The 16052-nt window shown below is 30.7% G+C and overlaps 2 protein-coding genes across 2 annotated transcripts; one reads left to right on the top strand and one right to left on the bottom strand.

The window, feature by feature from the left end:
• Nucleotides 1-8327: 8327 nt before the first annotated feature.
• LOC114320621 (protein PMR5) lies at nt 8328-12724 on the top strand. The gene is made up of 5 exons (XM_028267690.2): nt 8328-8841; nt 9835-10006; nt 10099-10277; nt 10370-10528; nt 12202-12724. The coding sequence occupies exons 1-5, from the start codon at nt 8495-8497 to the stop codon at nt 12524-12526; spliced, it is 1182 nt and encodes a 393-aa protein (XP_028123491.2). The 5' UTR covers nt 8328-8494; the 3' UTR covers nt 12527-12724.
• A 143-nt stretch (nt 12725-12867) lies between these two features.
• LOC114320620 (asparagine synthetase [glutamine-hydrolyzing]) lies at nt 12868-15686 on the bottom strand. The gene is made up of 6 exons (XM_028267689.2): nt 15407-15686; nt 15181-15315; nt 15014-15094; nt 14837-14923; nt 13454-13561; nt 12868-13346 (listed from the first exon to the last, which is right to left on the bottom strand). Exons 1-6 carry the CDS (start codon nt 15635-15637, stop codon nt 13107-13109), a joined length of 882 nt encoding a protein of 293 aa, XP_028123490.2. The 5' UTR covers nt 15638-15686; the 3' UTR covers nt 12868-13106.
• Nucleotides 15687-16052: the final 366 nt, after the last annotated feature.

Here is a 16052-nt window from a genome sequence, read left to right as displayed (position 1 = left end):
TTGCTTCTAATGTATTATAATGTGAATTATTTATAAGACACCATTTTAGTTGGTACTTTTTAAACTGGTCATATCATATGCATTACTTTTCTGGGGGCAGAAAGGGCATTATTGGAAATAAATTTTTACCTATATCAGCAAGGGTTGAGAGAGGATACAAAAGAGGGCCTCCTCTGGAAAATTAGCTATTTTAGTTTTTGGCTTATTTTAGTATGTTAAAATATTTGTGTTTAGAAATATAATTAGATTTTTTTGTAGTTGGATGTAATGTTTGTGAGAAAAAATGAAATAATTATAGGTTTGATGTGACATTTTGTCTTATTAGCTATTTTAGTCTATTTTATTTTTTGTGAATTTTTCTAAAAAGCAAAAAAAAACTTTGCAGTGTCTCTGGCTTTATTCATTCCTCGTGTTCTTCTGGTATGTACCTTTGATCGTCCTTCGGCTTTCTTTTACATTTTTGGATCTTTTTACTTCTGGAGGTTACTTTTGGTAAATTTAGCTTCACATATTTTAAAACTCTTGTTTGAATTCATATGTGAAATAGAGAAATAATTTTTTTTACCGACTCGTAAATAATTCCACTTTTGGCACTTTGTACTGTCTCCCTTCCCTTTACAATTTGTCCAATCTGTTTAAAGTTTCATTTGCCTAATAGGGCCTGTTTTGCTGGTATGTGTTTTTCTTCTTTTGGGTGACCTTGTACGGATGGTATGGCAATGGATCGGGACTCTGGCGGTACCCTTTTGGACCCGCTTTTGAAAGTTATTTTTTCAGCATTAAATCTCAATAATTTTAAAATTGCAAATTGATTTATTTGGTTTAAAGTACACAAACTTAAAGATTGATTTGTGTTGATATGGATTTGCGATTGAAAAGTAAAGGCAGAGACAAAGAAGAAGAATTGCGACATCCAGTGAATATTAGCATTAGTATTTAATTTGATAAGCATGATTCGTAAGTGATTGCATGATTTATAAGTGATGCTATGTTTTTAGACAATTCATACGGCTTTAGAGTTTTGTCATCAAAATAAAAAAATATACATATAAAAATATTATGAATAAATGATTATGTATCATGGGGGGCCCCAGTTCCTTTAATTGGATGGAGATGTAAGATGTTTTACGTGGAGAGAGAGAGAGAGAGAGAGAGAGAGAGCGCAATCTCTGATTAAGGGGACCTTGGTCTTGCGGTCAACAGCAACAGATGCCTGATTTATCAAGTGGGTCACTGAATTGAGGGGTCTTTCTGTGTCTGTTCGTTTATGTTGTGTTTGGTTAAAAAATTTAAAAAAAATAAATAAAAAAGATAAGTAAAATGTAAATAAAATATATTTATATTTTATTTAATTTTACATATTTTTTTTTTTTTTTTCAAATTTCTCTCCAAATTTTTTAACCAAACACAGCCTTACAGTTCTGTTTCCCATCTTCTAGATAGCCCAATAGCCCATTCCTTCTTCCCCTCAATTGCCTCATTTTTTTTTTTGGCTACCCTTTGTTTTTTTGCCCTCCTCTCCTTACAGATAAGCCTTTGTAGGCACCTAACTAGTCATCTATGCCTTCCTACTGGAAAAGTAGGTTTTATTGGAAATCATATTACCCAATGGCTTGTTATTTTGATGGACAACGATATTCCTACGTTTATTTTATGGACATTGAATATAATTATATCAAATTAGACTATCATAATTTAACAATATATATCTATAAGCTCAATAATCATCAACAACAAACACAATAAAGAGCTCACAATGAACATAAATAAGCCCATTATAATTACAAAAAAAAATAAAATTGAAAGAAATAATCAATCTTTCTCTTGAACAAAAATTGACCGTTTAATCTCTTAATTAAGAGGCTATAATAGTAGTCAACTAGGCTAACTCGGTTAGCTTCTTATAATGAGTTTACCATAAATAAGAATTTTCACTATTGTTGCACTTTGTTTCTTTCATGGTCTCTATCTTCTCTCTTTTCGACTTCATTAGTTGGCATTTTTTTTATTTTATTTGTGTGTGTAATGCATTTTGTTGTATTACATGAACTATAACTCCAGGACCTGTAATGTTGGTGTTGACTTTAAAAATAAATAATAACAGATAAGAAATGATCTGTAATGTTGCAACAAAGAAGAATGGAATTCAGTATTACTTCATTATTTAAGAGTTGCTTCCATAATTGAAATTCAGTATTGTGTAGACACCACATGCTTGGTATATATATATATTGTTTCTTTCTTTCATCATCTTTTGTAGTTTAACAAAACTTTAGGTTGCGTTTGGTAGAGTTTTGTAAATATAATTTGAGAATATGAGTTGTATTTTGAGTTTGTGAGTTTTGAAATTATGATTTGAGTGTAAAAAATTTGTTTGGTTATGAGTTTTAAAGAGTTTTGAAAAGAATTTTAAATTAAGTGGAAAATTTTTGATGTGACATGTGATATTTGATACAAAAACTAACAACTTATAACCAAACACACAAGTCAAAATTCTATACAAAACTCATAAAAAAAAAATTTAATTCAGAAAATATTTTTATTTAATATATAAAACATAACATGTGTCAATTCCAAAAAAAAAAAAAAATTCACTTGCGGGGACATCTGGGGGGTCGACCGGGGGACATTCGGGTGACAGAGTTTTCAAAGCAAAGCGTGAAATTGATTTTTAAAAACCGTAAATAAACACGCAACTCAAAACACACCTGGAATCACATTTCCAGAACACAACCAAACAGAGCCTTAATTTCTTAAAATTAAGTTTGGGATTTTTTTTTCCTTCTTAAAGTGTTTGATAAATTTCACCATAGTATAACTAGATGATTGATGATGGAGGATGATCCTCTATGATTACAGTAATTCTACATTTGAAGAATAGAATGGTGTCCTATGAATATGTAGTTGAGGCAAAGCAAATAACTTGTTTCCAAAAATTTGCCAATATATACTTTGACAAGAATTGGGATATTACGTGACAATATTAGTGAAAGATATCACGTGCCAATACTAATACTCTACCAGCATCCAATAATTTGTTTACAGAACTTGTGAAGATCAGTTCAAATGGTAAATCACCCAAATTTTATTCGAGTAGTCCTATATTTAAATTTTGATATCTTATTTGTAAGAAGCTAGTTGGTGATCATACATACCCTGAATTTGCATTCCCATAACAGGTCTAAAAATCCTAACTAGCTAAAATCGGTTCTCGGTTATAAAAAAATAAAATATTTTTAATAATTTTTTTTTTAGAGAGAGAATTAAACTTGGAGGGGCTGCTGCAAATACCAATCCAAACACATCCCATACCAACCAAGTTGGGGTGAGGGGTGAGCTCACTCTCTACCGACAGTGAAGCATTGATAACAATGGCTCTGGAAATATTTGGACCCATCCTCCCAATTGGCCTTCCTCTTCATATATATATATATATATATATATACATAATTCACACACATTTATATATCTTTTTCCTTTATTTTTATAAAATTTTCAGTACTGTTCTCTACTTTTTGCTCCAGAAAATCAATCAATTAATTTATTGTTTAAAAATCAGTTGGACCCTATTGTCCACATGCAACAACAGTAATGGCACAGCTCTAGCTGTTTTGGAAGTTAATTGCATGCATAACATGGGTTGTATTAGAGACTTAACACCTATGAAGCACGGATACTCTGAAATAGCCTCCGTATGCGTATCGGATACGGATACGCGCTCGATACGGTGGGATACGTATCAGATACAGGAAATGAAGTATCCAATTTTTTTTTTAATTTTTGAATTTCAGATACGGGTAGGATACGCGAGGATACGGTCAGGATACGGCGGGGCAAAAAAATAATTTAAAAAACTTAAAAATGGGTCAAATTGTAAAATATGAAAAAAAGATGAAATAAAACACAAAAAAAAGAAAAATAATAAAAAACCAAACTCTCTCTTACCTAGGTCGAACAGCAGCCGCGAAGGAGGAGGAGAAAGAGTTCGTCGTCGTCTCGAACAGCAACTTGCCGATCGTCGATCTGGTTCGCGAACAGGAGCTCCACGATCGTCGATCAGGTTTGTCCCTCTCTCTCTCCCTTTCGCTCCCTCTGTCAGCCTCTCACTTGATCCCACGAACTCTCTCTCTCTCCCTCTCCCTCTCCCTCTCGCTCTCGCTCCCGCTCGATCTGTCTGGTTGGAGATCTCAATCTCATCTCTCCCTCTCTTGGTCGATCTGTCTGTCCCTCTCCCTTATCTATGTCTGTTTTGACTATTTATTTTTATTATTATTATTTTTTAATTTGTTGTATGTATACTCTGCAAATCAAATAAGATATTAAAAAAAAAAAAAAACTTATATGTATTATTCAGTTTACTTGAATCTGATAAAGCAAATAAATAAATAAAATTATTAATAAATAAATAAATAAAATAAGGTAAAAAGATTTATTAATAAATAAATAAATAAATAAACTTATTAAAAATAAAATTTGTCAACTTATAAAATTATAAACTTTGTAAACTTATTAATAAATCAAATAAGGTAAAAAAAACTTATTAATAAATAAATAAATAAACTTATTGATAAATAAATGAACTTTGTAAATTTTTTCCCCCTTAATTTGGGATTGAATTGCATTATGGTTGTTATGGGTAATACTATATTGTTAAAATTGTTGAATTTAATTGAATTGATGAATTTTTTGTTATGGGTGATGCATTATGGTTGTTATGGGTGATGCTACATTAATTGAATTTGAAGTTTTATTTTTGTGTATGTTACATTACTAAAAATTGTGAAAAAAATATTTTTTATAAACGTATCCCCGCCATATCCGTATCCTACTTTTTCGAATTTTGCTGTATCGTCGTATCCGTATCGTATCGTACCGTATCCCGTATCCGTATCCGTGCTTCCTAACTTAATACCTTTAAATTATGGAGGTGCCACATTGCATTTTGAAAATAGTAATGTTAGGATGACTAAATTTTCGTGTCAAAATTGTTTATGATTTAACTTTCAATTTTGGTACTAAAAATAAAAAATAAAAAATAGTAAATTTAACATTAATATTACTTTCTTGATGTAGCTTTAAAAACCTTGTGGCATGCATTCAAAAACATTGTAATAAAAGTAATGCTAGAATGACAAATTTATGCACCAAAATTGTTTACGATCTAAACGGTGGGGCTCACTTCTGGAGCATCCTCAGGATTGGGTATTGTTCCTCACTAAGGGATCTGTTTTGATTGATTCTTTTGTAGTGTATATAGATTTTTCACCGAAAAAAAAAGAAAAGAAAAGGAAAGATTAATCCGTTATTTATAGCACCTTTATTACATAATAATTGTTTAAAAAATATTGACCACCTATTTTGAAACTTATCATTCATTTTATGATAAAAAATATTATAAAATAATGTTGTTACAATTATTGAGACTCCATTTAGGATGTCAAGGTTTGATTAAAATAATTAATAAAAATAAAATAAAATAATTAATAAGATAAAATATTATATCAAAATTATAATAATTATTATTTTTTTCTTATCGCCATCAAAATAACTATAAAAAAAAGAAAAAGAAAAAGAATAAGCTAACTATCAATCTAAAATAACTTTATTAGTCAAATTAAAATAATTAAAAAATTAAAAAATCAATTAAAATAGTTGACTAAATATTGTAGCGTTTGGTAACGTTTACGTTTTTTGTTTATATTTACAAAAATTTTATAAACTGATTTTTGTTTATTTTTAGAAAAATATAAATTACAAACGTGTTTGGTTTGAACAAAATGTTTGAAAAAATTTTAAAATAAAAATTAAAAAATATGTTTGTTTAGACCTAAAATATTTATATTTATTTTTTATTATTTATGACAATGGGATCATACTCATAATAATTGAAAAAAAAAATTAATTGAAAAAAAAATAATTTGAAAAAAATAATTTTGTTTCAAAATTTTAAATTTCTATTTAAAAATCAACGTAAACTCATTTTTTGAGTTTATATTTTTTTCTCAAATTGACAAACTGATTCAACCATTTATAAACAAAAAAAAATTTTATTAAATAAGTTTTTATGATAATTTTTTAAATTTTTATTAATATAAATTAAAAATTAAAAACGTAATAGTTACCAAATAATAGCTTACAAAATGAATAAAGCAATTGAATGTCGTCAGTCTCTAAGAACCATAAAATTAACAGTGGTGCGAGGGACCCCAGCACCCCCAGTAGGCCAAAAACAATTTTTTTTTCCTTTTCTTTCCAATCACGCGGTGCCACATGACACTGGGGGGTCATTGGGGGTCACTGGGAGTAGGGGTCTCAAGCTTTATTCTAAAATTAAACACGCTGGAAAGGGCGTGGACCAAACAAACATAGGCCGGTTTGTTTTCAGAGATAGAATGAAAAAGATTTATAGTGAGGAGATTAATAATGGAGGCAAAATTATATTTATTTTGATGACAGTTGTCAGTGTAGGGACTGTTAAATTATTTTTATATAAAGTAAATATAAAATAATAAAACTAATTAAAAATATATAAAAATATTAATCATTAATGTTCAAAAAAAATGCCCAACATGTAAAAAATAAAATAAAATAAAATAATTTTAGAAAAAAATAAAACAAATAAAAAAAATAATTTTTACTTAACAAAAAATAGAAAAAAATTAAACATTAATGTTCAAAAAAAATGCCCAACATGTAAAAAATAAAAATAAAAAAATAATCTGATGGACTATTTTTCTAATACCAAGTGCTAGAGGCCCATTCGAATCCCCTCTCAAAGGAGATTCATAATCCGAAAAGAATTACGAATCACCTCTCTATCTCTTAAATAAACACAAAAAATTATAAATCTCACTTCACTATCAATTTCAATTCCCTTTCCATAATTCCCAACAAACGGGGCATAAAGACATCAACCAAAAAAGCGAACATCAATTGACAACACACAACACAAAACTCACAAGCACAACGTGAACGGAATAACAATGTGTGGGACAAAAATATGTTTTGTCTATTGACTTTAGAAATTTTTCAGTAGTGTCAATATATTTTATAAAATTTTGCATCAATTATATCTATCACTTTTAAAAAATCAACAAATTAATTTAAATTATCAAATTATAAATAAAAGAAAATTTCAATAAATTAATACTATTTTCTAAATAAAAAAAACACAAGTTAATATATGAGCTTTTACAATTCATTTTGATAAGATTTGATATTTTAAAATTGTTGTATAATAATATTATTATCAACACTACGAAGTACATCTTTTTCAATATATGTAACTAAATAATCATACATCAAGATGAAAGGCATGTTTGTTTTACTCCATAAGTAGTGCTATTGGATTAACAATTCAGTATATATCACATAAATCATGTTCATTTTGCAAAAATGCTATGGAATTACGAATCCACTTGACCGTTGGGATTCATAATCCAATCTCATGATATAGGAGATAAAAATATCAGTTTACATCCATTTTATAAAAATAATAATAATTTTATATATTGAAATAAATTTATAAATTTAATCCTAATCAACTAATACAAACAAACTAACACACATATAAATATAATTTGTCTTATATTAATATTAATAGATTTATTACTAGCTAGTGGGATCAAAGTAATGGTTTTGAAAATTGAGAGTTCAAAATTATATTTTAGTGGGTTCAAGTTGTTGTTTTCTTTACTAAAAATAATATAATAACAACCTAATAAAATATTTTTTTAATTTTTTTTTAATATTCTAAAAAAAAAAATTAGAGAATTGACTCACTTTTCAAACTACGTAGGAAACTAACCTGCTTTTTTAACTCGCATTTTGAAAATGCGATTTTCAAATTGAAATTGCATTTTCAACATTCAATTTTACCTTGAAATCACATGTTAAAAATGTAATTTCAAAAAGTAAAGTCCATGTCATCATAAATTGCATTTTCAAAGTGCGATTTCAAAGTAAAATTGCAGGTTGAAAATGTAATTTCAATTTAAAATTACATTTTCAAAATGCGATTTTAAAAAATAAGTTAATTTCTCAAATAGTTTGAAAGGTGAGTCAATTCTCTAAATTATTATTTTTTTTTATAGAATATTTTTTTAAAAAAACTCGAGGTTTGAGTGACAGCATTTATGGTAAGGTGGGGCGACATTTTTTTTTTTTTATTTTTATAGAAATTTTTTTAAAAAAACTCGAGGTTTGAGTGACAGCACTTATGGTAAGGTAGCGTCGCCCCTTAGTCACAAAGTTTTTAATAAAAAATAAGCTAATGGGAACTCATAATTCATATGTTCAACTCAACTGCTCATCTCAATTATTGGTTCGAATCAAACCTCACAAGTCAAAAAAGAGTCACAGAACAGGGCCACCTTCACCAAACCATACTTCACATGCACACAACACAACACGACACAACAAAAGCCCCACTCCATTACAAGCCCCTAACACACCTCTCTCTCTCTCTCTCTCTCTCGCTCTCTCTCGTCTGGCAATGGCTCTTCCTCTTTTGCAATCTTCTTGCTATGCTTTTGGGTATTGCATTGCAATTCTGTGTCTTGTTTTGGTGGAAAGCCATGAAGCTTCACCAGTTTTGCTAGGTGGTTTGAAGAACCACCACCACAGTCGCGACCACCATCACAACAGAGGACCTATGATCCAAGCCAATCAAACGTCGTGTGATGTGTTTATGGGCACTTGGATCCGGGATGACACGTATCCTCAGTATCAATTCTCTGCCTGTCCAATCATTGACCCACAATTCAACTGCCAAATGTATGGTCGACCCGACTCTGATTACCTCAAATATCGTTGGAAACCTGCTAATTGTGACCTCCCCAGGTACCTTACCATTTCACAAACGGTTTTTTCACGTGCACAGAATTTGATTATAAAATTGATCACAATCCTCTCATATACGGTACAAAATCTAATCACAAAATTGTATACAATTCTTTCACTTGTATAGGATTATCTACACTTCAAATTTTTCTCACACACATGATATGCCTAGAAAATTATTCATAATTTAAACTTATGTATAAATTGAATTTTAAAGTAATGTTAATCAATGATCACTTCTCATGCTGTTGTTATGAATCCAACTTTATTGACTAATAACTATCTAATTGGAGTATTATATAGATTTGTTTCAGAATACTCAATAATTTCTCTTAAAATCAATCTAAAAAATAATAATAATTTCCCTTAAAAATTAGTGCTATACAAATAAAAGAACTATATAAAATGACGAGACAAGTTTTGATTTTATAATTTTAAATCAAAATATACATCAAGATGGCTTATATTTTAAAAAAATATCACTGTCTTACCATTATGGTCATGAATTTTATATAAAAATTCTATAGGATACCAATTTTGTATTCCAAACTCTATTTATTTATTGAGTAATGCTAGGGACATCAAATTTTCTACCAAACAAATGACCAAATGTCTCACATGGGTGTGGGGTCCGCAATTTTGTGGGCCCCACACCCATGTGAGACATTTGGTCATTTATTTGGTAGAAAATTTAGGACCTCTAAGCATTTTCCTTATTTATTTATTAGAGTAAGTGGAGTTGTTGCCATTTTTCACGCTTAATTCTCATATGTTGCCATAATTGCGGACCCCACACCCATGTGAGACATTTGATCATTTATTTGGTAGAAAATTTGGGACCTCTAGCATTTTCCTTATTTATTTATTGGAGTAAGTGGAGTTGTTGCCATTTTTCACGCTTAATTCTCATATGTTGCCATATGCTGGTTTTGTACATTAGATGTTATCATAATCTTCTAGTCATAACATATGTTTTTTTATGGTACTACGTAGGTTCAACGGGCTTGATTTTCTGTTGAAAATGCAAGGGAAGACCGTGATGTTCGTGGGAGACTCGTTGGGGAAGAACCAATGGGAGTCGTTGATTTGTATGATTTCAGCTGCGGCGCCACGATCGCCCACCCAATTGACCAGAGGAGATCCCCTCTCAACCTTCAAATTCTTGGTGAGCCTGTGATCTTAATCAGACGGCTATTGTTAATTCTCAAGCATTTTTTAAGAGCCTAAAATTGTGGTTTATGTTATGGTAAAATGCAGGAGTACGGTGTGGCCGTGTCGTTCTACAGAGCACCGTATCTGGTGGACATCAAAGCAGTGGAAGGGAAGAGAGTTCTGAGATTGGATGATATATCAGGGAATGGGAAGGCGTGGACGGGTGTGGATGTGCTGTCATTTAACACCGGTCACTGGTGGAGTCACAAAGGATCTCTCCAAGGGTTAGCAATTTGACTCTGATTTTATTAAATTAAATTTAAAAAATAAATAAATAAAAGGAAAAATAAATTATACGGTTGTATGTAATGTGTAGGTGGGACTACATGGAATCAGGAGGGACATTGTATGAAGATATGGATCGTTTGGTTGCTTTAGATAAAGGGCTGAGAACTTGGGCCCAGTGGGTTGACTCCAATGTTAGCCCAACTACTACTAGAGTCTTCTTCCAATCCATCTCTCCCACTCACTACAAGTAACTCTCTCTCTCTCTCTCTCAATTATTGTTTGAGACTGATTTTTAAAAAAATAATTTTTTAATTTTTTATATTTTTTTAGTAATATTTATTCATAAATCTCTCTTCACTTATTTATATTCTACTTAATCCAATTTATTTTCTTATTTTCTAATAAGTTTTATGAATGGCATAGTTATCAAAATACTCCTAATAATAATAGAGTGAAGCATCCATTAATGTTCACATTAACAATGAGAATATTTCATGATGTGAACATTTACACAAAAAATGTAAACATTCACATTGTCAATATGAATATTTATACTGTCAAATTTATTTAATTTATTTAATGTGAATGTTCACATCACCAAATTGTTAAGGGTTTAAAAAATATTTATAAAGGTGAAATTGTACATAAAATAAATTAAATATGAGGATTAAGATTTGGTGAATCAAATATCCAAAATAATAGGACTTATTGCAATACAAGAATATCTTATGAACTGAGTGGGATACAAGTATTTGAAAGAAGGCTTTTTAATAAATTTCTATTTTTTCAATATTTTAAGCAATTTTTTATTTTTTAAATGGACCTAATTTAGATACACTAAAAAGTATAATATTCATAAAAACAATCTTTAAATGATTAACTAAATACAAAAATTATTAAAAAAAAATTGCAAAAATTTAATATAATTTTTCATTCTTGTGTATTTATTGAATTTATTTTATATTTTTTATAAATAATTTATTTTTTAAATACATTTAAGTTAAGTACATTAAGAAACAATATTGTTAGAGTAATATGTTACTATGAAATAGAGTAACATGTTACTATCAAACAGAGCAATTGTTAAACAGAATAACATGTTACTATTAAACAGAGTAACATGTTACTCTTACTATTTATATCAATTTCGACGATAATATATATATATATATATATATATATATATTTTTAATTTCATAGTTAACATGAATCTTATTTGATAGATCTTAATGAGAGAATTCTAAAAATACAGCTTGCTTGGTTCCATTTTTTCAAAAATATTTTTCAGAAAATTTTACTTTCTTATTTTTCGTGTTTTTTTTGTTTTTACTGAATTTTTTTAATATTGTAAGCAATTTTTTTACTTTTTAGACATACCTAACATAAATACACCTAAAACGTAAAAAAATTGTAAAAAAAATCTTTTAAAAATTCACTAAATACCAAAAATACAAAAAAATACAAGAATTTAATACATTTTTTGAAATATTTTTTTACAAATTTTTTACTTTTTAGATACATCTATGTAATGTGCATCTAAAAAAGTAAAAAAAAAAGTTTAAAATTTTAAAAATATTCAATTAAAACAAAAAAAAACACGAAAATAAAAAAAAATCAATTTTCAAAAAACTTAAATGTAGAAAAATTAAACCAAACACACTGAATTTTATTAAAAACCGACATTTACATCAAAAGTTATATTATTTTAAAATTTAATATTTTGATAATAATGATATGTATTAAATTTTTCAAAAAAAAAAATTTATACTTGTTCTTAATGCATTAAAATTATATTATAAAAAGATTTTGACCAAATTCCTCGGTATTATTGGTTTTACATTAACTTTCCCTCCTGGGCTTTAATCTGTTGGTAATTTAAATTGAAAATTAAAACATTGTTAATAAATACCACAATTGCAGCCCAGCAGAATGGAATGCAGGGGCAGCAACAAAGAGCTGTTATGGCGAAACCGTGCCAACGAGTGGCACAGCCTACCCGGGGGCGTACCCTGATCAAATGAAGGTAATTGAGGCAGTAATAAAGGACATGATCGGTCCAACATACCTCCTCGACATAACAACATTGTCTGCAATGAGAAAAGACGCGCACCCCTCTATCTACAGCGGTGATCTGAGCCCCGAGCAACGAGCTAACCCTGACCACTCCGCTGATTGTAGCCATTGGTGCCTTCCTGGCTTGCCTGATACTTGGAACCAATTGTTCTACAACGCTTTGTTCTTCTAATTGTTTTTAAAAATATGTTTTTTCACTTTCTGCTTTTTTATTTAGACTTTGATCTATAGTTTTACTGATTTATATAGCCTATTGATGTACATCTACTGGGGGTGGAAATTGCACCTTTAGGTATCTCTGTTGTAAAATAGTGCACTTGGGAATTAGGATTTGTATTTTTTTTGTGAGAAATTAAGGTAAACTTATTTCCGTGTTGATGCTTTATTTTTTTTTTTTGGGGGGGGGGGGTTTGAGGAATAGTAATATTACGTGCACAGAAAAAAAAAAAATCAGAAAAATGCCTACGTAGTATTTGAAAGAAAAAAAATGGGAAAAGAAACACCAAAAAAGGCAACAGAAATAACCAAACCGAAGCCTCCTACATCATGAGAAGGATAGTCTAGCACCAATTAGAACTCCTTTGTAAACAAATTACAAGATACATCAAGTTTCAAAAACCTTGTACATCAAATACAAAAGGTCAAGGCTAATAGACCACCTTAGCAAATATTATTTCACTTTCACATAATATAGGATACAAATTCTACCATCACACACACACATGAAAACAGTGGTGGTATGATAATTTTTACTAGCTTTGGATGGCGACTCCGGGAACACTCATAACCTTAGGCACGACAACAATAACCTCAGTTGCCAAGTCGCCGGTAGTGGCAGAGGGTGAGGGGGGATCATAAGCTAAAAGATGGACTCCGAGTGCAGCCCTTCCGGAAGGATCTAGATTGTTTGACCAAGAAGCGTCCCACTCAACAGCTTGCGCTGTGCTGCAAGCTACACTTGCTCCTCCAGGGACTGTCAGCCTGGCCGGGTTCTGAGAGGCATTCATTGCAGAGAATATACGTAAATCGAGTTAATATCTTCAATGACATTGATTGACATAACTAGTATAGTGATAGAATTGGTTTTGATTGAATTCACCTGTGGGAAGAACCTCTCGAAGATCATTCTGTAGTAGTAGGCTTCCTTTGTGGTTGGGGTATTATGAGGGAAGATATGTGCAGCATTGAGCATCATTTTGTCGGTCACCTGAAATTAAAATTCGGGCATTAAAAGATGGCAAGGATTACGATTCATAGCTTTGGAATGGACCTCGGTGGATTTGGTGGGGTGAATTCCATTATTTAGGATTTCAATTATACAATTTTGCTTTTTTTATAAGGTTCTCTGTCGTCAATTACTTGGTCTATATGAATCCGATTTAGTCTAGATTCTTTTCTAGAATATTTATTCTTCTTTCTAGTATCCAAATTTGAGCTAGCTCAACTCAAATTTTGATAATCTTGGAATTAAACAAATTTGTAGAAAAGTTATGGTGTTCTTGCTACTAGAGTCATTGCTCTTACATGTTTCTACTGTTGGGATATATCTCCTTATTAGAGTTTGAAACCTAATTGATTTATTAAAGACTTTTAATTTGATTTGATTTAGGTATAATATATTTTAATATATTATATCTAATTTTTAGAGATCTAATTTAATTTGGTGACAATTAAGATTTGATTTCAAAATCCAAGATTCAATATATATATATATATGAAAAATGCCTCAGACCCCCAGTGGGGGTCACTGGGGGTCATGAATGACGGCTTCTCATTGGTTAAAAGAAAAAACTATTTTTTTTTTTTTTTTTTTTTTGTGTTTTGGACGAATCAGGGGCTGCCACCTCACTGGGGGTCTGTAGCATAACCCATATATATATATATATATATATATATATATATATATATATATTGTTTTGTGCGTTCCAAAAGTGAAGCCGAAGCAGTGGCTTAATTTGATATTGATTGAATCAATTCGGCGGAGTCAAACTTGGGTGAGCGAGAAGTGCTACTTTTCTGCTCCTGTGTGGAAGTTTGTTGCTTAGGTTTTTTGATCTTGTGAAGCATTATGCGTGTGCATTTTGATTAAGTTGATTTGATTCGTTATTTTGGATCTTTTACAACTCTGGTTTTGAAGATTTTGATTCATCTATTTGGTGAGGTCTTTCTTCTTTGTTTATTTATGATTATTTGAAATTCACGTAAGGGTGGTTTTGTGAGACCATTCGTGTCTCGTTTGTAATTATTTGAAAACTTATTTGGTTGATAGTGGAATTGAATTTCGATCCCGTGAACGTACCTTACATTGAGGGAACCACGTAAAAATTCTTACATTGCTTTTGATTTAATTTTTTCGCATTAATTTTTATTCCTATTAATTGATTTACTTGTGAGAATCACATATTTTTCCTAACATCCACTGCATCACATGGACATCTATGAAAGTAAAAGCATAAAAATAAAAATAATTATCTATGCCTACATGTTGAGTGGCGTGGTCTTTGAGCCCATCGATCCAGCTGTAGCCAACACCATCACTGAACTGCTCTTTCTGCCTGTAGAGAATATGCTGCAGGGCATCAAACAGGACATATTAGTCACAAGTAATTAGCATAAGCAACGGATACTATAATTAAGCATCAAATTTATCGTTCTGGACCTTGGGCAAATAGGGTTTCTCTTCATCGTCAAAGGCCCTCCTCAGAGCCCATTTCTCAATTCGCCCTTCATCCCGCTTAATCTGAAAGGTCCAAGGCAAAATTAGATAATCCCACTTGATCAAATTTAAAAGTTCTACCAAATTATCGGTTAAGCTAAGTGTGTCACCATCTTCCACTTGGGGTCAATGCTCATTGCGACATTAATGAATTCTTTATCCAAGAAGGGGACCCGAGCTTCCAGCCCCCACGCACATGTTGCTTTGTTAGCCCTCAAGCAATCATATTGATGGAGAGCTTTTATCTGCAAAACAAGAGAATACAAACCAGAAACCATAACATAAGTACTGTTATGTCGAGGCAGTTTTTGACATATAAAGACTTATTATTATTACCTTGTGACAAGTCTCGTGGTGGAACGCTTCCTTGTTGGGTGCCTTGTGGAAGTACAGATACCCACCGAAAATCTCATCAGCGCCTTCACCGGACAAGACCATCTTCACTCCCAACGACTTGATTTTACGAGACATGAGGAACATAGGTGTGCTTGCCCTGACTGTCGTCACATCGTATGTTTCAATGTGGTAAATGACATCCTCAATGGCATCAATCCCATCCTGTCCCATGCCAAAGACAATTCTTTTGTTAGCTAGTTAGCCTGTGTTTGACAAATGGGTTTGCAAGTTTTTTTGGCTATTTTAGCCCCAAAAAAACAAAATAGGCTATTTTAACCATAACAAACAAAACATCACATCCAACCCATAATCATTACATTCTTCTCTCACAAAAAAACTCAAAAAAACCAAAAAATCAAAAAGCCCTTCCCAAATCAAGCTTTTAAGCCCAGGCTAAAATAGCCAAAAAAGCCAAAAAGTCAAAAAGCCAACCCACTTCCCAAACGGAAGCTAAAGTGCAGAACCTTAATATTATTTGTTAATATATAATGTAATATATAATGTATATAGTATAATGTATAATGTAATAGTATATTATAAGATAAAACATAGAAAGCATAGGGCATAGGATTCCCTTCTTCTTTCG

The sequence above is a fragment of the Camellia sinensis genome, chromosome 14 (genome assembly GCF_055761805.1).
Source record: "Camellia sinensis isolate YWXY chromosome 14, ASM5576180v1, whole genome shotgun sequence".
Classification (NCBI taxonomy): Eukaryota; Viridiplantae; Streptophyta; class Magnoliopsida; order Ericales; family Theaceae; genus Camellia; species Camellia sinensis.
The sequence above is the reverse complement of the archived record's forward strand: the minus strand, read 5'-3'. Positions and strand labels throughout refer to the sequence as shown.

Excerpts from the sequence above, each read along its gene's own strand:
- LOC114320621 (XM_028267690.2), top strand. The coding sequence starts at position 8,495 with ATGGCTCTTCCTCTTTTGCAATCTTCTTGCTATGCTTTTGGGTATTGC. Across the intron at positions 10,007-10,098 it reads TCTCAACCTTCAAATTCTTG|GAGTACGGTGTGGCCGTGTC; the intron begins GTGAGCCTGTGA and ends GGTAAAATGCAG. Across the intron at positions 10,278-10,369 it reads CACAAAGGATCTCTCCAAGG|GTGGGACTACATGGAATCAG; the intron begins GTTAGCAATTTG and ends TGTAATGTGTAG.
- LOC114320620 (XM_028267689.2), bottom strand. The coding sequence starts at position 15,637 with ATGGGACAGGATGGGATTGATGCCATTGAGGATGTCATTTACCACATT. Across the intron at positions 15,095-15,180 it reads TTGACCCCAAGTGGAAGATG|ATTAAGCGGGATGAAGGGCG; the intron begins GTGACACACTTA and ends TGGACCTTTCAG. Across the intron at positions 14,924-15,013 it reads AGAAACCCTATTTGCCCAAG|CATATTCTCTACAGGCAGAA; the intron begins GTCCAGAACGAT and ends GATGCCCTGCAG.